This window comes from Trachurus japonicus, chromosome 21, assembly GCF_045865225.1.
Source record: "Trachurus japonicus isolate A0001 chromosome 21, Traja_1.0".
Taxonomy (NCBI): Eukaryota; Metazoa; Chordata; class Actinopteri; order Carangiformes; family Carangidae; genus Trachurus; species Trachurus japonicus.
The window spans coordinates 36,544,831-36,565,895 of NC_140927.1; the positions used below are offsets into that span (position 1 = coordinate 36,544,831).

The 21,065-nt window shown below is 43.0% G+C and overlaps 1 protein-coding gene and 1 pseudogene across 1 annotated transcript; one reads left to right on the forward strand and one right to left on the reverse strand.

Moving 5' to 3' along the window:
- Positions 1-11,091: 11,091 nt before the first annotated feature.
- On the reverse strand, positions 11,092-11,927 carry LOC146965743 (GTPase IMAP family member 9-like; annotated as a pseudogene).
- A 5,238-nt stretch (positions 11,928-17,165) lies between these two features.
- On the forward strand, positions 17,166-20,354 carry LOC146965744 (GTPase IMAP family member 8-like). Its single transcript, XM_085765117.1, has 3 exons — positions 17,166-17,172; positions 19,015-19,452; positions 19,768-20,354. The coding sequence occupies exons 1-3, from the start codon at positions 17,166-17,168 to the stop codon at positions 20,352-20,354; spliced, it is 1,032 nt and encodes a 343-aa protein (XP_085621243.1).
- The last annotated feature ends 711 nt before the right edge of the window (positions 20,355-21,065 follow it).

Sequence of the window (21,065 nt, forward strand, 5' to 3'; positions counted from 1 at the left end):
AGCTGTGGATCCTCCAGCAGGGGGCGCTGCTGGACTCTTTCCACTGCAGCCTTGTAGTTGAGCAGGAATGAGACGTCTTCAGCTCTCAGCTCGTCCTCTGTGGCTCTGACTGTGTGTGAAAGAGCTGCTATCTCTCTGCTCAGAGCCTCCATCTTCTCCTTCATCCTCTGACTCTTCTGCTCCTCTTCCTCCCTCAGTGCAGCCATCCTGGCCTCCTCTTCCTCTTCTAGAAACTGGTGAAGCTTCTTAAACTGCTCCTTAATCTGCCTCTCTGTGTCTCGGGCCTGGAACTTAATGTGTTCTGCTGTTTGACCAAACTTCACTTGAACTTCTTTAAAACCCTTTAACTTCTTCTTTAAGGGCTTCAGAGTTTCCTCAAGTTCCTTCTTGAGTTTTGAAGCAGCTTCATTGATGGGTCTGATTCTATGGTTGGTGTGTGTTTCTGAATGGAGACAGACGAGACACAGTGGCTGCTGATGGTCCAGACAGAAGAGTTTGAGTTTCTCAGAGTGCAGACTGCAGAGAGCCTCTGAAGATCTCTGCTCTCTGTGCTCTTTCTGCTCTTTCTCCTCTCTCTGCTGTAAGAAGCTCTCACACAGGTTCTTCAACGCCAGGTTAAGAGGTGAATCCTTTGAACATCTTCTCTTACAAACTGGACACAGTGGATCTTGTTTCTCCTTCCACCATCTCTTCAGACAGTCTTTACAGAAGCTGTGGCTGCAGGACAGAACAACAGGATCTCTGAAGACCTCCGTACAGACCGGACAGCTGAGATCCTCCTCTAATCTGGACGCCATTTAGTCTGTGAGTGGAGCTGAAAACACAGCAGACAGGAAGTAGAGTCAGTCGTGGCTCCCCTCCCTCCTCTACTGACTTGACTGAAGTTTACTGTGACTCTGAGTCCAGGTTTTAGTCAAACTCACCTTCAGTGTGTGGAGTGTCAGCAGGTTGAAGCAGCAGTGTTGTAGCTGGACTCACTCACAGGAAGTTGTTGGTTTGGTCTGAAGCTGAATCTGATCGTCTCTTCTTCAGTCTGCGGCTCTGTGACTGAAGAGGAAGTGCAGCTGTTTCCTGGTTTATGAGTCATGTGAGGGGGCGGAGCTTTGTCACACTGAAAGTTCTGCAGGATGATGCAACAGGTCTGCTTAGTACGGTGGCCCTGAAGTGCAAAACACAACGGCAAATCAGACAACAACGGAAAAAGAGAAAACACAACGGCAAAAGAGAAAACACAACACAAAAAGAGAAAACACAACGGCAAAAGAGAAAACACAACGGCAAAAGAGAAAACACAACACAATAAGAGAAAACACAACGGCAAAAGAGAAAACACAACACAAAAAGAGAAAACACAACGGCAAATCAGAAAACACAACAAAAAAACAGAAAACACAACGACAAATTACTAAACAACGGCAAATCAGAAAACAGTGTATTTATGCATGTGGGGTGTCTGAGTATCTAAGTGTATGTTTAATACATTAAAAACAAAATTATAAAATTTTTCTAATTTTTGTTGTTGTTGTATCATAAATATATGTCTGACATTTATAATAAACCAAACGGCTTGAGAATCGGTTGAATATTCGGTGAGTTATGGCGATTTTAATGGTTGATAGACGTCTGCCTCTGTTGACTAATGCAGGAAGTAGACACGGCTTCCCCCTCACCAAGATGGCCGCCGCGTTGACGTGTTCCACTCGAGGGTACCTACCTTTTCCGGTTTGGTTAATGTCGTTGTGTTTTCTCTTTTTGTGTTGTGTTTTCTCTTTCGCCGTTGTGTTTTCTCTATTGCCGTTGTGTTTTCTCTTTTTGTGTTGTGTTTTCTCTTTTGCCGTTGTTGTCTGATTTGCCGTTGTGTTTTGCACTTCAGGGCCACCACAGCTTAGTTTCTTTTTGTGGATCATTATAAAGAGTCTCAATTCATTAGTGGAGAACTTCAAACACAGGCCTGCAGTGAAGAAATGAGTTCAAGACACCATAACGACAGAAATGCAGCTTTTATCAGTTTTATCAGTTACAACTTAAAGGAACAAAATTCATACTGAATACGAACTGATGACTTTTCATTCCAGCTCAGTTTGGAGGAACTTGTACTGAAACTACTCCCTAACATTTATTGTTGTGTAGCTGCAGGAGACAAAGCTGAATATGAATCCAAGTCAAGACAACATTGTATTACGTTAATGAAAAACAGGAACAAGTGAACATTCAGCTGTTGTGATGAACTGACACATCGATACATCTTAGATCATTCTCTCTGAGTCCAGGTTTTAGTCAAATTCACCTTCAGTGTGTGGAGTGTCAGTAGGTTGAAGCAGCAGTGTTGTAGCTGGACTCACGTCTCTCCTTCAGTCTGCGTCTCTGTGACTGACCAATAAAGTCAACTTTGGTGTAGCGGTTGGGCACATGTGCTACGCAGCGACCGGTAGCAGTGGAAAGCATGTCTGTCTCGGGAGTTTTTATCAGTACGTGTCCTATCTCACCAGAAAAGACAGGATCCTTGACAAGTGTTATGGCGCCATCAAAAATGCGTATAACGCCCCACCCCCCTTGGCTCAGCTGACCATAACTGTGTTCACTTGGTTCCATCATACCAAACACGTCTTCAGAGGGGGAAGGTGACAACCAGAAACATCAAAGTGTGGTCAGAAGGCAAGACAAGGCAATTTTATTAGTATAGCCCGTTTTTACCACCAGTTTGTCTCAAAGGGCTTTACATCCCATCATAACAACATCCTCTGTCCTTAGACCCTCACATCGACTGAGGAGAAACTCCATGGAAAACCCTTTTAACAGGGAAAAATCGGAGAAACCTCAGGGTGAGCAACAGAGGAGGGATCCCTCACCCAGGACGGACAAAGAGGCCACACTGACTCTCCAGGGCTGTCTTGACAGCACAGCCTGGGAGGAGTTCATCGAATCCTCTCATGACATGAACAAACTCACTGATGTGGTCAGCTCTTGGATAACTTATTGTGAGGACATTGTGGTTCCTGTTAACACTGTAAAAACTTACCCAAACAGTAAACCCTGGGTGAGCAGACACCTTAAAGTGCTATTAAACAAAAAGAAACAAGCTTTTAAACAGGGGAATTTTTCTGACTTAGATAGCCTCCTGACATCTGTTGTTGCAGAGGGTCAGGGATTTGCCGGTGTGGTCGTTTTGGTTTTTTCTTTGCTGCTGCGCTCCCTGCTTATGCCCTTCATGATGGCTCATGAAGGGCAGGAAGGTGCTCTTCCTGCCTCAGGCTTTCCATGCAAGCGCGTGGAAGAGCAGGGGGTCCCAGAACAGCATCATACCGCCAAATAAAGCTTGTACAAGTAATTAAATATTATTTTGACATAGTGGTCCTGACAGAACTTGGGTTCAGCATGGGACAGCATCAGGTCTATGTTCGGCCTGACTGACAATGTGAAGAAAGCGGTCTCACTAGACGGGTTCCCCTCCGATGCAGTTCTGGCTCAAGAGCTAAACAAATTCTACTGTAGATTTGATGTGCATGATTTTTAAATGACGAGCATTATAAAGAGGGTGCCACAATCACTGGAAGAAAAGGCGTGTGTTTTTATAGCAGGAGTGTTTTGAGCATCAGCCTCATCTTCGGTCCCAGTGTTCAGGAGCTCTGTACAACCTGCACCCACCTCCGAAGGAGAAATCTAGTCTCTGATTAATAATAAAATACATCCCCCTATCCCCGCTGATTTCAGCCAAGAGGAGCAGCTTGTATGAGCGATTCAAAAAAAAAAAAATGCTATCACAGCCCGAAGCAACACTGTTATTGCACATAAAAGGCTGCTTTTAATTCCTGACAGCTGTGTTTTTTTTATTTCTAAAGTTCATCACAGTTTCTCACCTTTGTTGGTGAGATTGAAAACTTTTCCTATGGTATATTGTGCTGCAAAGCAGCTGCAACATGATGTTTATTTGCTATGGTATGCTGCTACAATAACTGATGTGTTATTTTTCTGATAGTGGTCCTGTTTTGGATGGTGAATAAAGCAAGTTAATTTAAAAAAATAAAAATAAACGAGAAAGCTTTGGTATCTTGATTTAAGACAACATCACTTATATTTGCTATCCTGTTTCAAGAAATGATTTAATTTAAGATTCTCTGTCTAGTTTTAAGTCTTATATTAGTCTTTCAGAGCCAAGAACTTTGTGTTTATTTTAAGAAATCTTGCCAAGCAAAAAAATCTTACCCTATTGGCAGATTTTTTGCTTGATACAAGATAATTTGATTGAATATAAGATTATTTTGCTTCTTTCTGGTAGGGCTGTTTTTGCAGTGGTGCTGACAGCGCTGCTCTAAAGAATGCTGTACCAGCGCCATCTGGTGGCCACCAGTGTCAGTGGTGAAATGACAGGCAGCAGGAGTTTCACTGTGACCAAGCCCAGAGTTTGGTGTCATTTTAGATTCAAAAGTTTTAATCTTCATGTCAAAAACATCACAAAGACTGGTTTTTATCATTGTGGTGTAGTGAAGAATGAAAACAACTTTGTAGCTCACAGGAACTTTTATTGTCTCAACGTGCTCAGCAGGAAGTACAAGCATCCTGTATTAGCCTATTCAGTGGTGCCTCCTAGCGGCACTCCAATGTAACAGCGTTACAGAACACAACATCTCCTCTCCCTGTAAAACAATACTCTGGGTTCAGTATGAAAATAAATGAAGTACGTCTGATCCCTACTAGGGAGACAGCTCCAACAGAGGTGATTCATTAATGATAGAAATCAATGGCACAGAGCCTAGTCTACTGTAATTAAAGTGACACCCAGTTTAAATAAATTGAATTGAATTGAAATGTATGAACCTGTAACACCTTGAATAGGATAACATAAAGGGCAATTGCATGAATATGTATGTGGCACTATCATTTAACAAAACATACACCCACATTAACCAGATGGAGTAATAGGGAGGACTCTCATGAAAACATGTCAATAAACAACATAGTCCTGCTGCCACTTCGGCTTGACTCTAGAGCGTGCAGGGATTGGGGAACTGTGTGCAGGGGTCTGTGAGTGTGGTAGGGAGTCTGTGGCTGTGTTCGAAATCATCCACTCACTCACTCACTCACTCCCTATCCACTACATCATATGATATAGTGCACTACATCATGTACACGATGTAGGGAATGACGGGAGGAGAATTCGGACACTAGACGGTGACTCTCTGAACGTGGTTGTATCAGCAGATGCTCCAGGTGTTAGCGTGTTAGCGTGTTAGCCTACTGCTGTGACGGAAGCAGACGCACCGAGAATCATGTAAACAAACCAGACACATAAAAATAAAATAATAAATCTGGACACTTGCGGGAACATTTTAGGATGTGATTCTGTGTGGTTGTGTTTCTGGGACAATAAACTGTTGAAATATCTGAAGTTTGGTTTGGTCGACTACTGTTGTGTGTCCCGACCGTGAGCTGTAGCTATTAGCTTAGCTCGTTAGCTGGTATTTCCTCCATATTCTACTACAGTTTCTTAATGCTGTCTGTTATTGTTCGGATGCTGCTGCCCAACTCCTGCTCCTCAGGTAAACGGAGCGAAGGCAAATACGCCTGAGGAGTTTACTGGTAAATAACCTAAAGAAATCCTAGCTAACATGCTAATTAGCTTGCTCTTCTTCTCTGGCAAAACACGTAGAGTAGAGTAGAAAGTAGTGTATATTGCTTGTTCACTCAATTTTGCGGTGCATTGTGGGTGTTTTGTCGTCCACTACATAGTGGATGAAATTAATCGTGGAGAATTCGAACAACACTACAAAATGGCGAACACACTATATAGTAAGTGCACTACATCCATGATAGGGGAGATTTACAACACAGTCTGTGTGTCCATCATCAGTTCCAAGTGGAACGCGGGCCAGGTGAGTTGCATTCCACTTTTTTCCATCACTGAGTTGGAAGGTGTTTGGACCCACCTGCTTTTCCACTTGCACAGGTGGGGAGAATCTCGGGTGAGCTTTAGGTGTTGGGCGAGGAATCCCTATTCTCACCTTCTCTCCCTCCTGAAATGGAGGATCACGTTCGCCTCGCTTTGAATCAGTGTAGCGCTTCATCTTGTCTTGATTCCTCTCTATTGTGTCGCGTACTTTTGTAGGTGAAGGCGTCACAGTGGGAGGCAGAGGTAGAATGTCCAGCTTGGTGCGCATTTTACGGCCATAGAGCAGTTCATGGGGCGAAGCAGATGTGGGCGCATGCGGTGTCGCCCGGTAAACCTGAAGCCAGGATAGCACAGCCTCTTTCCATGGCTGTGATTGCAAGATGGCTGTCTGCAGGCAGCCTCTCAGAGAGCAGTGGAATCTTTCAACGGCGCCATTGGCTGCAGGATAGTATACAGATGTTCGAATATGGCGCATGCTGTGTGAATCCATGAACTCAGCAGAGGTAAACTGAGGTCCGTTGTCGGTGACGATGCACTCAGGGTTGCCATGGCGACTGAAAGTGGACATCAGGAACTTTACAACATCTGCTGTCGTGGCACTTTGGGAGAAGGCAATTTCGTGACGCCAAAATTGTGGTATATTGATGTGTTGATGAAAAGAAGGGATCACCGCTGACACGTCTTCGCTTGTATTCAAAAAGCAAGTTTATTAAAAAAGAAGAACAGTGTACAAAAATATCGAATCCTGGAGCATCTCTGGTCCAATATGAGATCTCTCGCAAGTGGCCCAAAGCTCTAACTTATATACCTTTTCTGACTCCCCCCTTTAGAAGAGCCCTAAAACAGTTGTTAAATGACCCTTGACCTACCCCCTAACTTTTAGGCAAGAATGAACCCAATGCCCTGTATCTCAGGGGTCCTCAACCATTAGGGGAGACAGCAGAATCAACAATTACCTTAAACCAAGCACATTCCATTCGATCAGATTACTTCTTGTGCAAAACATGTCCGTCAAGCCGAGCACCAATTAGCACTCTCTCAGTTCCAAGACAAGGTATACATATAAAAAAGAACATACAATAATTTAAGATATTAAAGTAAGAAAGTTCAGGTGGATAATACACTACACAAGCCACTTTGTGTAGTAGTCTGTTAGTGTTATGGTGTAACGGCAGATAGGGGGAGCTGTTTCAAATGGCCCTACTATATCAAGACCCAGTTTCTGCCACGGGCCTTCGGGAAGCTGGACAGGTTGCAGGGGAGCAGGATGAGTGGAGGCCATTTTATCATTTGACTGGCAAGCAACGCAGGAGGCTATGCAGGTCTGAACCTCAGAGACCAATATAGATCTCGCAGGCGCTGTTTTGTACCTACAACTCCCTGATGACACTTGTAACAGTTGTAAATGTTCCTTTAAGAACATAAGCGTGGCGGCGCTGGGACGTCATTGAGCGTCGCGCCGCATTGTTTTGTTTTCAGTTGAGAAGAAGGCTACCCGATGAGTGGACGCCATTAGCTTACTGAGCTGGTTTCTCCCTGTGGTTTCTCCTTTTTCTTCTTCTTAACTCAGCTAACAGTGAGTAAAGTGAGACCGCTTCTTTGTCATGTATGATAGTATGAAGTGTTCGGCTCAATAAAAGGGCAAGAGTGAAGTCCCAAGTGAACTATTTTTGTGGACATTACTGTTTTTCCTGCTCACACGACCGACTCTCACTCACGAACTGTTACACACTCATGAGCCAAAGCTATCAAGGTGAGGCACCAAGAGTCTCGAGCCTCTGAAAATGAAACATTCTTTCACTGAGAGCTCCTCTCTCACTTTGTGTTTTTGTTGGCTCATGTCCTGGTTCACCGTTCTGATGGAAGGAGGCCAGCCACGGTGAATCTGTTCACGCAGAGCTGTCATTTCAGGGCATGAAGAGCAGGCAGCTTCGAAATCAGCCACTGCCACTATGTAACTCAGAGCCACTATGTAAATCTCCACATCAGCAGATGGCTTGGCAGGAAGCGGCAAGGGGAGACGAGAAAGACAATCAGCAGTGTAGTTTTGAGACACTGGGCGATACACCATGTCGTAGTCAAAGCAGAGTAGGCGTGCTGACCAGCGTGCCACACGCATCCCAGCTCTGCCTATCCCCTTGGTGGTCAGCAAAGTGGTAAGTGCCTGGTGGTCCGTGCGCAGGGTGAAACGATGGCCCCATAAGTATGTCCGCCATTTTTCTGTGGCCCACACACATGCTAATGCCTCCTTTTCAACTATTGAGTACTTGAGTACACAGGTTTCTCGGTGCCGTCAGGCTGTATTTGAGCAAACACCGCACCCAGACCGTAGTCACTTGCATCTGTGGAGAAAACTGAGCGGTGTGGGGTCGTAGAGGGCCAGGGCCGGACTAGCTACCAGGAGCTTTTTTAACCTCCTCAAAACTGCTTTGAGCAGCTTCAGTCCATGTGAATGATTTCTTCAGTCTCTTTGGCACACTCACGCATTGGGGCAACAACTGTAGCAAAGTATGGGAAAAATTTAGAATACCAGGACGCAAGGCTCTCTCTCTCAGAACCGCTGGGCTGGGCTCGCCATCTCAACCGTCTCTCTCTCTCTTTTTTCAGACGATAAACTACGGTAGAAAGTGCACAAAAGTCAGAGAAAAACATTGAAGGTCATCATATGGTTTATTTTAAGCGATATAGACCACCTTAAACCAAGTTAATGGCACAATAAATGCATTTTTTTCCTGAACGGCTACCGAACTGCAAGCTAACTGTGTGCTAACTTAACTTACCGGAGTTTCCTGCATTTACTCTTACAAGGGTTTTTTTTTTCTCCTCGGTTCATGGTTTATCGGGTTGAACCTGGATTCTCCGGTGACTACCGGGTCTGTCTGCAGCTTTCTGCTTCTCTTTGCTTCTCTTTGCTTTGTTTTTGCCACCGACTCTCTCGGTCTGCTCTGCTCTGCTGCTGTCTGCCTCGTGTCTGAGAGGAAAATGGCGTCTGCTCTCAGGTGCAGACTTCACCAACACCTGACCATGGATCTATTATAAGATAATATACATCCATGTACCTGACTAGGTTCATCACGGAGAATAAAAACACTACCAGGGGAACACTGCCATCTACTGCAGGTTTACTGGAACTGTCTAAATGACACTGTTAAAAAATATAAAGATAAGTGTCTACAAAAAAGAAGAAGGAGGAAGAGAAAAAGAAGGGGATAAAAGAAAAGATAGATAGACGAGCGATGTCCACTGCTGTTTTGTTTGTTTTCTTGTCACTACTATGTTTCATCATCTTTAATATTTTGAGACAGAGTATAATATTGGTGTTGAAGTAAGCCAATGTAACTATAACAACAGAGAGGGGCAGGTAGCTACTATAAGTTTTCTTTTCATTCATGGTGACAATGTGTGTACATTATGTAAATATGTGCAACCATGTGTAGAATGTAAACCATGAATGGAATAAATCAAAATGAATGAATGAATACAGGGTTACTCACCTGATTTTTCATGCTGGTTTATCTTTTTTTATTTTTCTCTCAAATTCCTGCACTGCAAAAACTCTAAATCTTTCCAAGAATATTTGTCTTATTTCTTGTCAAAATGTCTCATTTCTAGTCAAAACTAATCTCTCTCCACTTAAAATGAGACCCATTATATAAAAATTAACTTGTTTTTAGATAATGTTCACTTGTTTCAAACTAATTTTCACTTGATATAAGTAGGTAAATGTTTCGGGGAAAGCAGGTTTTTTGTGCTTGTAATAAGAAAGAAAAATCTGTTTGAAAGAAGTAAAAAGTGTCTAAAAACAAGCTGCTTTTTATGTGATGAGTCTTATTTTAAGTAGAACGAGATTTGTTTTGACTAGAAATAAGACAAATATTCTTGGTAAGATGTAGAGTTTTTGCAGTGTGTAATATTGACGTGATATCGTTGAATAAGACTCCACTATGTGGTGTTTATCATCTGCTTTAATAACAGAAGAAGCATGTTGGTCGGTTGTTGTGTGAACATATGTTGTATGATACATCACAGACATGTCAAAGACGGTTTTTCTTTTAGATATTGTGGAGAAAAGGACAAGCTGTCAACACAGAAGGAGAAGAAAGTGGAGAAGTGTGTTCATGTTGGTGTTTCCTCCACAGCTGTGTGTGTGTGTGTGTGTGGGGGGGGGGGGGGGCAGTGATGATGTCACAGCTGCTGTCCGTCAGCATCCACACAAACTCTCAGAACTTTTTAATTTCATCCACAGATAAAATAAATAAACATAAAACATTTTTTCAAAGTGTAAAATGAGCTTAGTCTCTGATCTCCACCCTGTGACCTGGACTGGATTTATTTATTTACACATCAATCATTCTGTGATTGATAGTTTTATATTTCTATTCTAGTTGATTCTGTTGTATTCTACTGTGGGCTGCTTTAGTTTGTTTTTGAACAGTGAAGCTTCAGGTGTAACCTGGACAGAGGAGCAGTGCTGCCGTTCGGGGCTCTGGATGTGTTTCAAATACACTGCTCAGAAAAATAAAGGGTTAAAACACTTAAACAACACATCTTTGATCTCAATTAATGAAATATTGCAGTTGAAAATCTTTATTCACTATATAGTAGAGTGCATTGAGAACAAAATAACATAAAAATGTCAGGACCAAAAAAGAGAGGAATTGTCTGGAGGGGGGGGGGGGGGGGGGGGGGGGGGGGGGGGGGGGGGGGGGGGGGCTGCTCACCATTAACAAATAAATTTAAAGGTTAACAATTACAATGGGCCAATTTGCCAAAATGTTGAACTATCCCTTTACGAGCAACACATCAAACCACCATTTTGAAGTGGTTTAGCATTCAATCTATGAGTGCAGATGAGGTGGGCTCTATGCAGGGGCAAGAGGGGCAACATCAATGTTCTGCCCCCTCAAATCTAAATTTCTGGAGTTGAGAAAGTGGAACAATCATGTTCTGGAGACACAGCTGATTTGAAACATTTGTGTTTATTAACATGTTGAACACAGATACATCACATGTTTGATTGCAGTCAGTCTGTTACAGCTCTGACACAGTTAGAGAGGATTTTAATGACATAATAAAGGATCAGTGCTGAGGAATGAAAATGTTCATAATGAATGAAAACTAGAACACGTGATCAAAAAGATGAATCTGTTAACATGAAACTCTCCAGTTGTGACCAGAACGTAATGGATATTTAACATTAAATATCACTGAATGGAACAGATACTTGACACAACTCCCACTATAGCTCCCACTGCAGCTCCTATTGGACCTGCAACTGCGCCTCCAGCAACAGCTGCTGCCACACCAGCAAGAAATGGATTCCTTCCCTCTGCTCTTCTTCTTGCTTCTTTACGACCCATAGCTGGATTTCTTCCCAGCAGACGTTCCTGTTCTTCTCTGATGGCTCTCTCAGCTTCTTGGAACATCTCATTGGTGTAGCAGCTTCCTCCATTTCTCTGAACCAGCCTGTTGATCTCCTCCATCAGGTCAGTGACTTGGTCATGATTCCTCTTGTCTCTGTTGTTGAACACGTGGAATCCTCCATCACACTGGCTGACGAAGCCACAGAGATCTTGATTCTTACAGATCATTTGTTCTATATCGGTACCTTCCGCCTCTAGGTCGTCTCCATGGTGAACAGGATCATGCTGTAGTTTTTTTGTTTTTTTTCCAAACAGCTTCTGAAGGATCTTCACTGTTTCTCGTTCTTCTTCAGTGAATCTGCCTGGTTGGATCACGATGAGGAACACATGAGGACCAGGAGCAGCAAAGGAGACGACCTAGCGATCTCGTTCTTCACCTCATCGTGATCTTTAGTGGTGTCAAACAGACCTGGAGTATCAACAACAGCCACTGTTTGACCATCAACATCTCCTGTTTCCTTCTGACACTCTGGCGTCACTGAGGATGCAGACAACTTAGATTCAAAGGCTTTCCTTCCTAAGATGGTGTTTCCACAGGCGCTCTTTCCAGTTCCAGTTTTCCCCACAAGTACAATCCTGAGTTCTGTGGGAGAATAGTAAAACTCATTATTGACCATTGTTGTTAACAGACAGAGTGTAAACTAAAATGACAGCAGTGTGTCACCAGAGAGAAACAACAACTGTCTTTAGAGTCCTGAAGGTCTAACTGAAGGTCTAAACAGCCATTAGATACTGGGTCCAGAAAACAAACTCACTTCATCACAGTCACATGAAACTCATTTTTACCCATAGACTGTAAAAAGAATGGCCGTAGCGTCCGTGACGTCACCCATTGGTTTTGGGGAGTCGTTTTTGTGACTCAAATATGGCGGCCTGAACAGCGCCATGTTGGATTGGCCGGCCGAGAACCCGCCCACTGGCCTCGAAGCAGCTGTCCACGGAGCTGCTCGGACCTGTCACTCAACGTTTCTGCGCCCTGATTGGCCAGAATTTTAACCTAATAACAGTAAAACGGTAGAGTTAAAAAAAAGTTCACCCCCCTCAGAGTGTGTGCGGGGGTAGAAACTATCGATTGAGACGAAAAAACGTTCTGACACCAGGCTTTTAACATGTTTACTGAGGATGTAAAGTCGGTGATTTTAACATGGGGCTCTATGGGGAATGCTCCCTTCTGACACCAGCCCCCAGAGGAATCCGAGGGGATTGCAGTTTTTTGAACGCGGAAGTGAGCTTCACTTCTCAGACCGACAACTGCCCCCTTGTTTTTACCACAGGCCCTGAAGGTTGCTGTGACGCTAACAGGTGGCGCTAATGTGGAACAAGGAACAGGATGCAGTTTGGGTTTAATGGAAGGTCTAAACAAGGTTCACGGTGTCTCCTCTCCTCTCCTCTCCTCCCCTCCCCTCTCCTCTCCTCCCTTCCCCTCTTCTCTCCTCTCCTCTCCTCTCCTCTCCTCTCCTCTCCTCTCCTCTCCTCTCCTCTCCTCTCCTCTCCTCCCCTCTCCTCTCCTCCCCCCTCCCTCCCTCACACATGGTGTGATGTAATCGTCCCTGTCTGGAGTCAAACCTACAATCTCCTGCCTGTGTGGGGCATGCTCTCTGACCACAGGACTTTAGAGGTATGATTGTTACTTTATCGTTTGCAAATGTGTATTCAGAATCTGTGTGCGAAATCAATTTGTAAATGTGTAAAAAAAGAAAAAGAAAAAAAAGAAAGAAAGAATACAACACATTTGTATTCAGATTTGCAAGTGAAGACAAATCTGCAAATGTGTGCAAAGATCTGTAGGTGTACATAAATCTGTACATCTGTAAACAGATCTATAATAGATGTGTAAATGTCTGTCACCGGTTCCAAGTCAGGCAGGAGCTCTGATTGGTTGTCTTTTTACACGTCATTTCTGCAACATCTGCTGAGGCAGATCCGCAAATGCTCGCGGCGATCCGTGAAAAAGATTTGTGCGTAACCTCTCTTTTGCCCTGAGCTAATAAAGTAACAACAATAGCTCCATAGAGGAGCCCATGCTGCTCATTCTAACATCACATCTAACACTGCAAAAACTCAATATCTTACCAAGAATATTTGTTTTATTTCTAGTCAAAATGTCATTTCTAGTCAAAACAAATCTCATTCTACTTAAAATAAGACTCATCACATTAAAAAGCAGCTTGTTTTTAGACACTTTTTACTCCTTTCAAGTCTATTTTCATTTGAAATAAGTAGAAAAATCTGACAATGGAGTAAGTTTTTCTTCCTTATTACAAGCTCAAAAAACTTGCTTTCACTGGCAGATTTTTCTCCTTATTTCAAGTGAAAATTTGTTTGAAACAAGTGAAATTATCTAAAAACAAGTTCATTTTTAGGTGATGAGTCTTATTTTAAGTGAAAAGAGATTCGTTTTGAATAGAAATTGGACATTTTGACTAGAAATAAGACAAATATTCTTGGAAAGATTTTGAGTTTTTGCAGTGTAGTAGCAACTCTAAAGTGCTCACACACTCATCATCTGCTTAATGAGTGGCTCAACTTTAGAATTCTCCTAAAGTCACTGTAAATGAAACAAATCCCAATCCTACAAGTATACTTTGAATAGTAAAAAACCTTACCAGCCATGTTTGTCTTTTCCAGGTGGAGGATGTGTTGAGTCTCTGCTGCTGAAGAGCAGTGAATACATTCAGTTCACTTTGCTCTCTGTTTTATAATGCTGCTCCCCCCCTCCAACACACACACCCCACCACTCTCAGAAACATGTCAGGTTGTCACTGATAAAGAATATAGTCAGAGGACGGAGACGCTGCCCTGTGATTAAAGACAGCGTCAGCTTTGATGGAATCAACAGTGTCTCTGTCCACTATTGACTGTGTCCTCAAACACATCAGACTCAGGTTAGACAACAAGTTACAGAGCCCTTTGAACGCAACTCTGCAAGAGTCAAAGGTCAAGTCAAAGCCTTGGAGAAGTCTTCATCCCTCTGACCTTTTCCACCTTTTGTCACATTACACCAGCAAACTTAAAAGTATTTTATTTGGATTTCATGTGATTGACCAACACAAAGTAGCACATAATTGTGAAGTGGAAGGAAAATGATACATGAGATTACAAGATACAAGATCCTTTTTTTCTTTTTTTACAAATCAAAGAAAGTGATGTGGATGAGGTATTGTGGCCAGATCCACATACAGGTAGAAGGATCCTTAGCCATCCTCCATCTAAACAACAATATTCCCTGTTTCCCAGGAATCATTTTTGTTGTGTTAACAGTAAAACAAATGTACGGTGATTGTTTTGTACCATATTGTTAACTGATACTGTACAGATCAGATCACACAGATCATCAGTGATCACATGTCCCAAATATTTAACCTTATTACAAAAAGGTAACAATGACCCAGACAAATGAAATACTGGGAACACCAGGTCCTTAACACCCTTAGGTCTGCACACCATAACAGAACTCTTTTTGGCATTATAACTCACGTTAAATCTTGCACCATATTCTGAACATATGTTAAGCAGCTCTTGAAAGCCAGCACTAGAGGGAGAAATGATTGCCAAATCATCGGCATACATAAGATGATTGACAATAACATTTCCTACCACACATCCTGTTTTACATTTTCCCAGATAGGTCATCCATATAAACATTAAATATTAGTCAGGGTCTTATGCAGAATAAATCAGTTGTACAAAGATTAGACTACTGGGGTCTTTTGTGGGCCCCACTGGGCGCTGGGCCCCTAGAGTTTATTATCACCTTTCTCCCCTATACAACGGCCCTGCATGGAAATAGAAATGTCTTACAACAAATATGGTAAGACAGATAGAATAAACTGTACAGCAGGGGTATTCAATTAAAATTCATTGAGGTCCAGTTACTAAACTTTCATCCAAGTGAAAGGTCCGAACCTTATAAAGTCCAAATGGTGTTTTATAGCCTACCCCTATGTCAAATAAATCAAATCAAAGAAACAAAAGAAAGGCCAGCAGCACTCGTGTCCTTCTCATTGTCTTTTATTACATACTGCGTCGGCGCTTAGCATGCACAAACCGGTTTCCACAACGTCTTCCTCAGTCAGTTGTGGAAACCGGTTTGTGCATGCTAAGCACCGACGCAGTATGTAATAAAAGACAATGAGAAGGACACGAGTGCTGCTGGCCTTTCTTTTGTTTCTTTAAGTTGATCTTTTGGCCGTGCACCTCTTTAGTTTGTTCCTGAGAGTTTTGTTGGAGAGTGCGTGTTTTTCTTTGTTTTTTAAATAAATAAAATCAACAAAGTGCATTTTCATATCTATTGTCAATGTTCAACACAGGAAACATTTAACATAGTGCACTTGTATAGTAAACAACTAGCTTTTTTTTTTTTTTTTTTTCAATTAAAGAGAACAAGCACCTTTTTTTCATGACGATAACGAGACGGTGACGAGATAAACACGGCTCTCTGATGAGGAAAACATGACGAGACGTGTGTGAGTTTTCGTTGAGGAGACGAGAACGGACGTAAATGTTAGTGGTCGGGCTGCGATCGCCTCTAAATCCCATAATGGATCGTCATTACTCAAGCTTCACATGATTTAGCAACGACTACAGCTGCTCCGGTGACCGCGGTCGGCACGGTGCAGCGGCTCCGCGGCGCTGACGGGGGGATGGTCACATGTTCAAAATGCACGACATTTCTGCTTATTGTGCGTATAACCTGTCAATTAAAAATCAACAAGTATCTGCAACGCTGCTGCATCTCATCCTTGTGTGGTCACGTCCACCACCTGGCATGCAGCGCATTCTGCTCAACTCACCTGCCGTCACTCCACCAGAAGATACATGGACGTATTTTAAATATAATCCAGCGGAAAAAAAACTGAATGCACCAGGCTACTGTTACCACTTTATCTGTGTGTGGGCTAATGCATAATCCTTAGACCATAAACCATTGGGTGGAAACATTATGTGTAAAACCATTCCTTTATTGAATTAATTTGTTAAAAGACTTTCTTTTTTTTAAATTAAAACTGACTAAAACTAGACGAAAACCTTGTTGAGTTTTCGTCGACTAAAACTATCACATATAGAAATGACTAAAATTGACTAAAACTAATAAGTATCAAAAAGACTAAGACTAAGACTAAATCTAAAATGCCTGCCAAAAACAACACTGATACAGTATCAGTTAACAATATGGTACAAAACAATCACCGTACATTTGTTTTACTGTTAACACAACAAAAATGATTCCTGGGAAACAGGGAATATTGTTGTTTAGATGGAGGATGGCTAAGGATCCTTCTTCCTGTATGTGGATCTGGCCACAATACCTCATCCACATCACTTTCTTTGATTTGTAAAAAAAGAAAAAAAAAAGGATCTTGTATCTTGTAATCTCATGTATCATTTTCCTTCCACTTCACAATTATGTGCTACTTTGTGTTGGTCAATCACATGAAATCCAAATAAAATACTTTTAAGTTTGCTGGTGTAATGTGACAAAAGGTGGAAAAGGTCAGAGGGATGAAGACTTCTCCAAGGCTTTGACTTGACCTTTGACTCTTGCAGAGTTGCGTTCAAAGGGCTCTGTAACTTGTTGTCTAACCTGAGTCTGATGTGTTTGAGGACACAGTCAATAGTGGACAGAGACACTGTTGATTCCATCAAAGCTGACGCTGTCTTTAATCACAGGGCAGCGTCTCCGTCCTCTGACTATATTCTTTATCAGTGACAACCTGACATGTTTCTGAGAGTGGTGGGGTGTGTGTGTTGGAGGGGGGGGCAGCATTATAAAACAGAGAGCAAAGTGAACTGAATGTATTCACTGCTCTTCAGCAGCAGAGACTCAACACATCCTCCACCTGGAAAAGACAAACATGGCTGGTAAGGTTTTTTACTATTCAAAGTTACTTGTAGGATTGGGATTTGTTTCATTTACAGTGACTTTAGGAGAATTCTAACGTTGAGCCACTCATTAAGCAGATGATGAGTGTGTGAGCACTTTAGAGTTGCTACTATGTTAGATGTGATGTTAGAATGAGCAGCATGGGCTCCTCTATGGAGCTATTGTTGTTATTTATTATACAATAGTTAGTTCCGACCGAGTAATTTGATTGGACAAGAGACATTTCATGAGTGCTGATATACAGTATCCACCACTTTCTGGAGAATGACGCTGGGTGTCGCCATGACACTCCATTCCAACGTTACTGTATTGTTGATAGCATAGACTGGTTGATAAACATTGGCCGTGATGACTTTATTTATAATCATCACGTCATTTTAATGAGAACAATACAGACGAGGTTTTAGCTTTATTTCACATTTTCACGTCACTAGGCTATATCACCGTTGCCACTACTCTGATGTTTATGAAGTCTATAAAACTAATTGTTGAACAAACATTTTAGATTAGCAGGCCTATAATTCAATAAATAATTATAATTCAATAAACGGCCCAGGAAAAAAATATTTTTTCCAGTGGATATCCTAGTTCCAACATGACTGAGCTAACTGGAGTAGTTTCATGTCGTGTCCCACAACGGGAGGGTTTTGACAGCTGACGTCCTGATGTTAGCTTAGGTGCTGCTGTTAGCTGTTAGCAGCAGCTAAGCTAACAACTACGATAACCATGACTAATTACAAAAACGTGCACACAGAAATAGTAGCCTAATGTTTGTTCAATAATTCATTTTATAGACTTCACAAACATCAGATTTAGTCCAAACGGTTTTGGCAGCCCGGAGCCCCCACATTTGGTACCTACACTGGTGGCTAACGCTACCAGTTAGACGCTCGCTAGAATGCTACTAAAACCCACTTCCGTTGTGGTGTGACGCAATGGATCATGGGAAAATAAAGTGGTGGATAACAGCACTGGGACTTTTTACAGACATATCACTCCGCTGTTCATCTGGACAGGAGCTAAGTCAGAGCCAGGCTCCCCATACAGGAGCTGCCCCATCTCTCTGCTGCTGCTACAGTTAGAAACGGACCTGAACATTAAAACCTGGACCTGACCTGGTCCGTCTAATCCGTAAATCGTTGCGGCGGCAACTACGTTTTGACGGCGATAGCCACGTAGCTCAGCTACTTAGCTTCAACTGTGTTTATATTGATTACAGATAAACAAATGTAATACGGTATCGATAACGTCTCTGTATGTCTTCACGCTGGTCCTGTTGCTCCGCTGCTAATCCGACACTGGCTCCGATCCAACACTGGAACCAGCTCGGTGGAAAAGGGGCCACTAGTAAGATAGCTAGTAGGAAATGTTCATGTGTTGCCTGGCAACAGCCTCGTCTCCCTTCCAGTTGCGTGCCTACGACAGAATCACACCCGTGCTGATATACAGTACAACAGCACGACCTCTCGTGTGATATTGCTTAATTAGCTCAGGACAAAAGAGAGGTTATGCACAAATCTTTTTTACCGATCGCCGCGAGCATTTGCGGATCTGCCTGACTTGGAACCGCTGACAGACATTTACAGATCTATTATAGATGTGTTTACACAGATTCCACTGTCTGTTAACAACAATGGTCAGTAATGAGTTTTATTTTTCTCCCACAGAACTCAGGATTGTACTCGTTGGGAAAACTGGAGCTGGAAAGAGCGCAGCAGGAAACACCATCTTCGGAAGACGAGTCTTTGAATCAACATTGTTGTGTCAGAAGGAAACAGGAGCTGTTGATGGTCAAACAGTGACTGTTGTTGATACTCCAGGTCTGTTTGACACCAGTAAAGATCACGATGAGGTGAAGAACGAGATCGCTAGATCCGTCTCATTTGCTGCTCCTGGTCCTCATGTGTTCCTCATCGTGATGCAACCAGGCAGATTCACTGAAGAAGAAAAAAAAACAGTGAAGATCCTTCAGGAGATGTTTGGAGAAGAAGCAAGAAAGTACAGCATGGTCCTGTTCACCCATGGAGACGACCTAGAAGCAGAAGATGTTACCATAGAGACACTGATTAATATGATTCAACCACTCAGTGACCTCATCACTCAGTATGATGGAGGATACCACGTGTTCAACAACAGAGACAAGAAGAATCACAACCAAGTCACTGAGCTGCTGAAGAAGATCAACATGCTGGTTCAGAGAAATGGAGGAAGCTGCTACAGAAGTGTGGGAGGTCCAGGAAGAGCTGTATCTGAGTCGGGTAGGCAAGCCTGTGTCATTCTGTGATACTTAATATTGATGATTGATTAGCTGCAGCTCATAAAGAGGGAATCATTATTTCCATCTCCGTGTGATCGTGCAGTTCATCACTGTAGTTTCCTTTTAACTTTGACTTCTAACACTTACAAAATAAAATCATTAAGATCAGACCATTGTTTTATCCACATTCTGGTTCACAACAGTTCAGATTAAAAACTGATTTTTGTGTCACTCTGATGTGTTGACAGCACTGAGTCCTGGAGCTCAGGTGTTTCCAGGGTGTAGCTCTGACCTGAGGGTGGTGCTGGTGGGTCAGGAGAGAGTGGGAAGAGCTCAGCAGGAAACACCATCCTGGGGAGGAAGGAGTTCGACTGTAGGTTCAGTGCTTCACCTGTGACACTGAGCTGTGTGGAGAGAGGAGGTGAGGTTGGTGGTCGTAGAGTCTCTGTGGTGGACACCCCCGGTCTCTTCAGCTCTGTGCTGAAGGACCAGAACCAGGTGAAGGCTCAGCTGGAGGAAGCTCTGAAGCTGAGCTCTCCAGGTCCTCACGTCTTCCTCCTCACCATCCAGCTGGGAAGATTCACTGAAGTGGAGCAGGAAAGTCTGAAGGCTCTGGAGAACATGCTGAGTCCTGATGCCCCTAAACACACCATGGTGCTGTTCACCTACGGAGACGAACTGGAAGAGGACGGCATCGACCTGGACCAGTTCATCAGAGAAGACGAGAACCTGCAGAAGCTTCTGAAGAAGTGTAGCGGTCGGTACCAGGTGTTCAACAACAGAAGGATGGAGGACAGAGATCAGGTCCAACAGCTGCTGCACAAGATAGATTCAGTCTCTGAGGGAGGACGTCGGGTTTATGAGGTCAGACGTCCGTCCACACAGGGAGTCAGGAGATGGTAGGAGGGGTAGCCAACCTTAGTGGAGTCAGTTCACTAACTTCTTAAAGGCATAGTTCAACATTTTGGCAAATTGGCCCATTGCCATAATCGCTATAGTCATAGCAGTAGGTTCGTTACCTTTATTTGTCGGTGTAAGCTATTTTTAGAACAGAGGAGCGGAGCAGCTGGCTGCTCAGAGCTACGCTATGGAGGCTAAGGGAATTTCTTGGTTTCCCTCATCAAACTCATCAAATACACAACCCAACATCTCCAAAAGGCTGTCGTGGACAAGTTGTGAGCTGCACAATCACCACGCTATGAGATAATAATGGAACGTTACGAGACGGAGCCGTTTTAGAGGTAAATTCATGCAAAACCGCTGATGCGCGTTGCGTTCAGGGACAGTTTTTCAGCAAGCAGACTCTGTATTTACCCTGCATTTACCTCGGAAACGGCTCCGTTTCGTATTGTTCCGTCATTATCTCATAGCGTGGTGGTTGTGCAGCTCACAACTTGTCTACAAAAGCGCTGTGGAGTTTTGGGATGTTGAATTTGATGAGTTTAATGAGGGAAACCAAGAAATTCCCTTAGCCTCCATAGCGTAGCTCTGAGCAGCTCGCGGCTCTGCTCCGCCGTTCTAAAAACAGCTTGCACCAACAATTAAAGGTAACGAACCTACTGCTATGACTATAGGGATTATGGCAATGGGCCAATTTGCCAAAATGCTGAACTA